At 39.5% G+C, this 9,051-nt stretch overlaps 4 protein-coding genes across 5 annotated transcripts; all 4 read left to right on the forward strand.

The window, feature by feature from the left end:
* Window positions 1-84: 84 nt before the first annotated feature.
* Window positions 85-2,026, forward strand: LOC137580504 (ras-interacting protein RIP3). 2 transcript variants are annotated; one of them, XM_068294571.1, is made up of 4 exons: window positions 85-222; window positions 522-613; window positions 721-819; window positions 900-2,026. In XM_068294571.1, exons 1-4 carry the CDS (start codon window positions 205-207, stop codon window positions 1,621-1,623), a joined length of 933 nt encoding a protein of 310 aa, XP_068150672.1. In that variant the 5' UTR covers window positions 85-204; the 3' UTR covers window positions 1,624-2,026. The 2 variants fall into 2 exon arrangements, with proteins under 2 accessions (XP_068150672.1, XP_068150673.1); XM_068294572.1 differs by lacking the exon at window positions 721-819.
* Window positions 2,027-2,127: 101 nt separating this feature from the next.
* On the forward strand, window positions 2,128-5,029 carry Hel25E (ATP-dependent RNA helicase 25E). Its single transcript, XM_068294291.1, has 8 exons — window positions 2,128-2,265; window positions 2,485-2,754; window positions 2,814-3,037; window positions 3,100-3,283; window positions 3,354-3,472; window positions 4,198-4,329; window positions 4,391-4,793; window positions 4,864-5,029. Exons 2-8 carry the CDS (start codon window positions 2,556-2,558, stop codon window positions 4,875-4,877), a joined length of 1,275 nt encoding a protein of 424 aa, XP_068150392.1. The 5' UTR covers window positions 2,128-2,265; window positions 2,485-2,555; the 3' UTR covers window positions 4,878-5,029.
* Window positions 5,030-5,316: 287 nt separating this feature from the next.
* On the forward strand, window positions 5,317-7,559 carry LOC137581057 (glycoprotein endo-alpha-1,2-mannosidase). The gene is made up of 3 exons (XM_068295221.1): window positions 5,317-6,386; window positions 6,442-6,670; window positions 6,745-7,559. Exons 1-3 carry the CDS (start codon window positions 5,410-5,412, stop codon window positions 7,000-7,002), a joined length of 1,464 nt encoding a protein of 487 aa, XP_068151322.1. The 5' UTR covers window positions 5,317-5,409; the 3' UTR covers window positions 7,003-7,559.
* Window positions 7,560-8,190: 631 nt separating this feature from the next.
* tomb (tombola) lies at window positions 8,191-9,050 on the forward strand. Its single transcript, XM_068295355.1, has 2 exons — window positions 8,191-8,369; window positions 8,437-9,050. The coding sequence occupies exons 1-2, from the start codon at window positions 8,207-8,209 to the stop codon at window positions 9,021-9,023; spliced, it is 750 nt and encodes a 249-aa protein (XP_068151456.1). The 5' UTR covers window positions 8,191-8,206; the 3' UTR covers window positions 9,024-9,050.
* The last annotated feature ends 1 nt before the right edge of the window (window position 9,051 follows it).

Raw genomic sequence — 9,051 nt, forward strand, 5'->3', positions numbered from 1 at the left:
GAAAAGGATAAAGTATCGATAATAACTTATTACTTATCGGCGATTAGTTCAACATATCGACCATCGAATTTTCCATTTGACATCTGGCAACATGCGGAGAAACTTTATGATGCCAGAGTGAAAGAAAAAATATTGCTTCTGGCAACATTGACGCTAAAAACAGAAAATTATAACAAAAAAGTAGTTTAGTTTGTTTGATACGCCATGAACTCGGCTACCAAGGTACGTGCAGAGCTTTTAAGTATTAATTTCATCAATGGACTAAAATATTTTACCACTTTTGCGGTATTTACTTTGTGCGGGAAAATAAAGTGGCGCGAGCGGGAGTCGAGCCTCTCGCTCCTTCGAGTAAGAGCAACAGCAATTTGTTGTTCCACGATGATAGAGGAGTGGGCGGGTGGGTGGTTAAGGGAGAGAGGGCGCGTTTGTTTTGAATTTGCAAGGCAGGCGGCAGAAACGCAAGAACTCTGCAAAGGAGATAAAAGCGTATCCTTAATACATTTGTTTGTTCTTTTTCTCAGGTTGGGGAGATTTTCACGGCCGCTGGACAGGCATTCAGTAGATTGGGAGATTTGACAATGCAGTTGCATCCTAATGCCGAATCACCGTCTGGGTATGTATCGGATACCAATCCGGAAAACAAAATTTAGCCTAACCAGAGACGTAGGCTTTAATGCTCAAGTGTTTTGCTTTCATGTTCCCTCGCTATGGCGCGAGCAGTAAGTGGACGGACGAAGAAATCGACATGTTGCACACGTCCATAATGCGCTTCTCGGATGACCTTAGCAAAATCAGTCTTAGCATTAAGAATCGCACAGTGTAAGTGTCATAGCGAGCGAGAACATGGATAAATCTCAGAGATATCGATCCCATGCTAATTCGACCAACTTTTGTTGCAGTTCTCAAATACGCCAAGCATTGAAAAAGAAGGCCTTTGAGGATGCCGGCATTCCCGCCAAACAGGTACCCGTGCAGCAGGTCCAGCATGTGATCCAAACAGTCCAGCAATTGCCTATAATTCAACAAACGCAGCAGCAGGAACAGTCGCAGCCGCAACTACAAGCAACGACACAAAATCAACAGCAGCATCAAGTATTTAAAACGCAGCCGGTGCAACCGCAGAATTCAACGATTCAGCATGTTCAACTGGTCACAACGCATCCGAAGCAGATTGTTCTGCAGCAGGCACAGGCTACAACGACTTCACCCGTAACCTACACAATTAATCAATTGCATAAAATAACGCAGCAAAAGACAGCAATGGCTGCAGCCGCCGCCGCTGCAGCTGCTAGTAATACACCAACAATTACCGAAAATATCATCATCCAGCCACCCCCACAAACGACGACCACGTCCCCAACGGCAGTCACAACGAATTCCACTCTGAGCACTGTGGTAATTGCTGAAGATGATGTTGTTAGCACCACGTCCACTCCAATCGCAATTCCAATCCCAACCCCAGCAACCACATCCACATCCGGTAGCTTAGCCCTTAAATGTGGGCCAGATGTATCAATGACTCTAAATCGCATAAATGTCCAAGAAAATGAAGTTGATGTCGAGGAGTGTTTGCCCGCCGAAGTAGTCAAACTGGATTTTGTCAGCGAGGAAGTAGCCGGGTGAAGTTTTCTCCCGGCTGCTATATCCGATCGTGTTGAGGATTTCTATTATTAAAATTTTTTAATCATTAAGGAGAGCAGCATCAGAGTGAATCACACACACACACACACAAGAAATACACACGAAATACCCAAAATTTGGAAAGGCTCCATTAACAAAACGAGCATCTTAGTTTTAAGCTTAAATTGTTAAGTGTTGTCATATTTGATATACAAAAACTGAAAATTTATTTGTTGACAACTATTTAAAGACACACAGAAACCAACAATCATCAAAACCATGAGAAAGTCTAATTCGTAGATATTAAATGTGTATATGCAGCACCTAATTATAAGTAATCGCAATAGTGCAAAGTACATAAGAAATTGTAGAAGTTAAAAGTGAAATAAAGAAGCATTATTTAAAAGTTTGTTTCGCAATTTGTGGTTAAAATGGCACACTAGCGTCCTCTAGTGTTAAAGTTTATTTAACTCGAGATGGCGGCACCGAGTAGATCTATCGAAATCTACTCGATAAGAAAACATCGATTGTGCTATCGTTGGAGCTCTCATCCCTACGTCGCATCATTGTCGCTCACGTTGAAAAATAGAGATTTTATTTTCACTTTGGAAAAAATTGCATTTTGGAGAAAACAAGTTACACAAGGTAAGTTAATCCTCTTTGTTAGCCCGTTTGCAAATACAATTGCAGGTACTGTGCAATTTCACAATGTAATTAAATTATTATTTTGCAATGTGGTGAAAAAACAAAATGGCGACAGGTATGCGTATGAACGCCGGCTTTTTTTCACCGCTTTTTTTTTTTTTGAGGCCAGACATATGTACATATGTATATGTGTGTAGTTAATATTTCCGCTTTTTGCAGCAACAACAGCGTACTCGTTGTCCAAGTTATAAGCTACTACAAGAAGAAAAAAGAATAAAAAGCAATCAATAATGGCTGATAATGATGATCTTCTCGATTACGAGGATGAGGAGCAGACCGAGACCACTGCGGTGGAGAATCGTGAGGCTCCCAAAAAAGACGTGAAGGGTACTTATGTATCTATACACAGTTCTGGATTTCGTGATTTCTTGCTGAAGCCAGAAATTTTACGTGCAATCGTTGACTGCGGTTTTGAGCATCCATCCGAAGGTAAGTAATTGAAACGGAAAATGTGTACAGTTATTCCTCAAATCACGTGCTTCTTGCAGTTCAGCACGAATGCATTCCGCAGGCTGTACTGGGCATGGATATTCTATGCCAAGCCAAATCTGGTATGGGCAAAACGGCTGTGTTTGTGCTAGCCACACTGCAGCAGCTTGAACCATCCGATAATAATACCTGTCATGTATTGGTTATGTGTCACACCCGTGAGCTGGCATTCCAGATTAGCAAAGAGTATGAGCGTTTCTCCAAGTATATGCCCACAGTTAAGGTAAGTCGATCTTGTAAACTCATCTTTCATTGACAATATATTAAATTGTTTTTCAATTGTAGGTTGCTGTTTTCTTTGGCGGTATGGCAATCCAAAAAGACGAGGAGACTCTCAAGAGTGGTACCCCCCATATTGTCGTTGGTACACCTGGTCGTATTTTGGCTTTGATACGTAACAAAAAACTGAATTTGAAGCATTTAAAACATTTTGTTCTCGATGAGTGTGACAAAATGTTGGAACAGCTAGGTAAGTAGTCTCATTTATTCATAAATTTGAGTTGATTTTCATTAAAAATGAATTTTTTTCACATTTGCAGACATGCGTCGCGATGTTCAAGAGATATTCCGCAGCACACCACACGGCAAACAAGTTATGATGTTCTCTGCTACATTGAGCAAAGACATACGTCCCGTATGCAAAAAGTTTATGCAAGATGTAAATATCAACGTGTTCATATCCACAATACTCGTACTTCTCCTCGTACAATTACAATTACTACAAGCACGACCACTAGTTACTATTACTAATTTCAAATACTACCTTCTGTATAAAAATCGGGAAACTATTGCAACACCTAAAGATTTTCCACCAATTGCATTCTCTTGCAAATGTATAAACGCGTAAATGATCAAACGTATATGCTCTATAAAGGGACCTAACATGAATCCAATTTTAAAAATTTGAATAACCAAAACCCATTTTCCAAATGGTTAAACGCGTAATATGCAACCGTATAAGCCAAATAACAAAGCAATAATATAATATTGTCGCGTCACATACAATCGCAATGATTTAATCAAAGCAAACAAAAAAGATATAAATCAATTAAATAAATCAAATTACACTCAAGAAGAGAGAGAGAGACAACTGTTTGAAGAAGCAATAGCATCGTCTGCCTCCGGCTAAACAATTCAACTCCAGATCAACTTCAACTGCACACAGACACAATTCTGACTGAGATAACATACATCCATCATCTGGTCCCAAGGGGAATTAGTTGACGATGATTGGACGATGATACGTGTATATATCATTCATGGTGGTAGCGTGTGGCCGTATGTAGAGTTTGTAGGCGAGCATAGTTGTAGATTTGTTCAACACTTTATAACTGTTTCCTTTAAATTTTATATAAATTCTATTTTCAAATATTCAAAAAACAGCCCATGGAAGTGTACGTTGATGATGAAGCCAAACTGACTCTGCACGGTCTGCAACAGCACTATAACAATCTCAAGGAGAACGAGAAGAACAAGAAGCTGTTCGAATTACTCGATGTACTCGAGTTTAATCAGGTAAATTCTTGAGATTAGTATTTGGTAGCATCAATAACCCAATAATCCTCACTCTCAATAGGTTGTAATTTTCGTCAAGTCCGTTCAGCGATGTGTTGCCTTGGCGCAGTTGCTAACTGAGCAAAATTTCCCAGCCATTGGCATTCATCGTGGCATGTCACAGGAGGAGCGTCTGAATCGTTATCAACAATTCAAAGACTTCCAAAAACGTATTCTAGTGGCCACCAATCTATTTGGTCGTGGCATGGATATTGAGCGGGTTAATATTGTATTCAATTATGATATGCCTGAGGATTCGGATACATATTTGCATCGCGTGGCGCGTGCTGGTCGTTTCGGTACCAAAGGTCTAGCCATTACGTTTGTCTCCGACGAGAATGATGCCAAGATACTTAACGAAGTACAGGATCGTTTTGATGTCAATATTACTGAGCTGCCGGAGGAAATTGATTTATCCTCATACAGTAAGTTCAAAGTGTGCCTTTTTTGAAACGACACAACATTAAACATCGCCATATTTTTCTTTCATTACAGTTGAAGGACGCTAGAGTGGACTTAAGTAACAACAAAACCATAACAATTAAATGCACCCTAATTAGAAAAACGAAAAAAACAAAATATTGCTACCATTTTTATAAATTCTACTTTATAACTAATAAAATAAATCAATCAGACAATGTGTACAAAAACAATATAAGAATTCGCATTCAAATTCATTCTTATTGATATTCTGCGATCTCTAATAATAATAATTATAATGACTTATTAAAAGAATATCGTTTTCTTTAACTTGCAAGCAAAATATTGTATACATTGATGTAATTTGTTACAGTCAGATAAAGTCATAAAGTATTTCCTACAGCTCCATTGCTAAAAGTGATTTGGGTAGCAGAATTTGTGATAGTTTGTATGTCCGTTACAGGCATGCGCAATGGCCAAGAGCTTCCGGCAACGGCAGGGATGGCCAACTAGGATGTAAAAAACAAAGCAAAGAAGGAGAGCTGTATGTAGAGAGGTGAGTGGGGAGAAAACAAAGTCAAACTTCCGAACAATGTGAAAGCGAATGCTTGTAAACCCAAAATGCTGCTTAAGAAATATGTAAAAACGCGGCGTAAGGTGAAAATATTTCTTCTATTGGCCATTGTGGTACTCCTTGTGGTTACCATCATTGTGCTCGGCTCGACGGGACACAGTGCTGCCATTGAATTGCTGCTGGATGAGCGTTTTATAGCAAGGGCATATAGAGATGGCGACACGCAGCAGCAGCAGCAGAACCAGGAGAGGCAACCTTCAGCTGTGGCTTTGTTGCAATCAAAACGTGATCATGGCGTCATTGTGCCGGAGAAATATAATGAACAGCAGATTAAAGCACGTATTATCCAAAGCCGACTTGACCACATGCGACAGCAGCAGCAACAACAACAGCAGCGTGACAATGAGGTTGAGCAGAGTCGCACAACATTGGATGTGGTAACGACAGCTGTACATATATTCTATACGGCAAATCAAATTTGGTATAAATCAAAGAAGCCATCAGCACCGCCCCCCGAACATCCTAATGATGTGCCGCTAACAACTCCGAAACCTGTGAAAATTCTCAACACAGCCTTTTATCCAGCATTGGGTCTTTACAAGCCAAGCTCCTCATTGCTTTCTCAGCACTTTGAGAACATTCGCAGTTGTGGCATTGGTGTGTTGATACTAAGTTTTCCTGGAAGCTCTGCTAAACCAGCGGATACGGCACTGCTCAATCAAATCATTGAATTGGCACCTCAGCATAATCTCAGCGTGACCTTTGAACTAAGCGTCGCTGGCAATCAGAGTGTGGAATTTGTGCGTCAACAGTTGCAGGATATTTCCACATATGCCGAGTTGCCAGGATTTTATCGGGTATACAGCCAATCCCGACGAGCTCTAATGCCCGTGTTGTATGTGAGTAATGCCTATAAGCTCAGTGATAGCCTTGGCCGGCTACTCTGCCGTCAGACCGCGGCTCAGTTGGATGATGGCGATGGTCTCCGTCGGATATTGGATGCCTTTTTTATAGGTCACATTAGGTGAGGAAAGAATATCCTTTAAAATCGACTAAACGATAACAACATTTCGTTTCAGACTTAAAAGCCATTTGGATGTGATGCGTCGCCTCTGTTTTGATGGCTTTTACTCCAAATTACCTAGCAATGGAGCTGTATTTGCCAGCACCTGGAAAAATTGGTCATATCTTAAATCCTATGCCTTGTCCTACAAAATGCTATTTGTTCCAACAGTTGGACCAGGTTTTGCGGAACGTAATAAGTTCCCGCGACATGGCGATATACAAAGGCATCGCAGTAATGGAAGGGTATGTATAGTCCTTACGAGTTGGTAGCTTCTTGAAAAACCTAATTGAATTTTGTCTTGTCTTTTTTTTTTTAGTATTATGGCGTGGCCTGGCGTACAGCGATACTAAATCATTTGGGCTTCATTAACATCGCCAGCTACAATAACTGGCCCGATGGCAGCCAAATCGAAGAGGTAATACCACGTGCTGGTTTTCTAGACTATAATCCTGGAACGAAAACCAAATACTTGGATCTTACGGCCCACTGGGTGGGTAATTTTTTGAAAACGCGTCAAGAGGCAGCAATGACCGCTCAAAATTGTTATGAGCTGCTCAATCAGACAATTTGCTAGGCATATCCAGAGCGAAAAACAAAAGAAATCGAATCCAAAACACTTTCCATATATGATACATACTAGTTCAAAGTGTATTTACTTTATATAAGCAATAGATTGCAGGCCATCACAAAATTACTTTCTTACTGTTACTACGAAAAGTCTTTTTACATACTACATTCATATATAAGTATATACATATACGCCTATTAATTCTAATTATACACAATATATATGTACTCGTATCTATTGTAGTAGATCTGCCAAAAAACAAAAACTGTATACATATATAAACTGCAAGCAATATATATCTTTAAGTAACTGTTAACTCAAAATAATCAAATCAATATGTAGCATAGCTAGCAGGCCGATCTCAGTAGAGAGCAATTTTTGAAACTTTATTAGCTTTTTATTAATTGGATAAACAGAAGAAGAAGCAGCAACAAAATATCATTGATAATAATGCCATGACATTATATAGAAACAATATGAATGTATGTTATGCATAATAACACTTGTTAAACGAATGGTACATAACAAATTTTAACTTTATTACAATTAAAAGAAGAACGAAAAAAAAATATAAATAATATATAATTACTTTATCTAAGCTTTAATAGCTTTAGTGCAAACACACCAAAAAACAAAATTGAAATTTCGTTTTCTTTTTATGCCTCAGAAACATGTTATCAGACTTCCGGTAATTTACAGGTAATTTTTGTTGCCTTCACGTTTCAACGGAAACGGAAACTCATCAACATTTCCCGCGATGGGGAATTGAATATTGTGCGGAATTTCTATTGAAGTTACATTGACACGCTTTTATGTTTGAATGATTTAAGAGAAACTGCTCAATTTTTACGATTTCCAACCAAGGAATAAGGAACAATGCGCGTTTTGGAGTAATTGCTTCTGTATTGAGAAACAAACCCATCTATCCAGAGCCAAAATTTTCCAAGAAAGAGTTTAAGTTTTCAGTAGAATTTAAATTAAATCAAATGAAGAAAATCTAAACAAATTAAAGAATAATAATTCCTATATTCCGATATATTTGTTTTTTAATAACATTGAATTATTTCCGTCCCTAATCCTAACATTTTCTTATAAAGAATCTTCTTAAAGTGACACATGTCACTTTAACTTAACACTTTAATGTAATAACTTCTCGTCGTAGCTGACAGCTAGTAAAAAAATATTCCAAGTGAAAATCATAGCAAAAATAATGGAAAAAGCTGCTCCAAGTGGTACGGGAAAACGTTCAGCCAAGGGACAAGCACAGCAACCGACCATCAAGGGATGCTCTTGCAAGCGTTCGCAATGCATCAAAAACTATTGCGATTGCTACCAGTCCATGTCGATTTGCTCAAAATATTGTCGCTGTATTGGTATGTAGTTAAATTTTAAATGGAAAGGCACAACCGATTGAGTTAACCTTTGGCTTTTCTTCATGAGATTGCCGCAACACGCAGGAGCGTAAGAATGTAACGCCACAACCAAAAGCCACGGCTGCAAAACGTGATCGTGGCGCCATTTTGACTGCTAAGGCTGCAGCTGCTGCTGCCAAGGCCGCCAAGGCAGGCACAAGTCAAGCCACGAAAGGTAGTGGCAGATCTGTTATCACTAGAGTGGTGCCACAACCAGCACCACTATCACGGAAAACTTCTTCCGCGACTGCATTGATGCCAAGCAAAGGAAGCGAGCAATCATCAGCTAAAGCCCAGCAAGAACCCAAGGTTGGCGTCAATGAAGAAAGTTCCTCGAATGCTACTCTTAAAGCCAGTGCTCCGCCTGGAGAAGCTAAGCCTACTACACAAGGTCCAGGGACAACTAAAAAGGAAACGACGACAAAGAAGCGAAAGGAAGCAGCTGGCTCAAGAGTCTTTTCACCAGCGGTCAATGCTGCTTTATTTGAATGTATGTTCGTTCAGGCAATAGAAGCTGAGCAAATGGGTCTCAATGAGGTGCATATTGGTCATCTGGTGATCAATGAGCTAACGCGAGCCATCAACATGATTGTGGAAGACAGTTGTTTGGAGTAAACTCTAAATAGAGTCGATAACGAAAAAC

Source organism: Drosophila tropicalis, unplaced genomic scaffold (assembly GCF_018151085.1).
Source record: "Drosophila tropicalis isolate 14030-0801.00 unplaced genomic scaffold, ASM1815108v1 contig_845, whole genome shotgun sequence".
In the NCBI taxonomy this organism is placed as follows: domain Eukaryota; kingdom Metazoa; phylum Arthropoda; class Insecta; order Diptera; family Drosophilidae; genus Drosophila; species Drosophila tropicalis.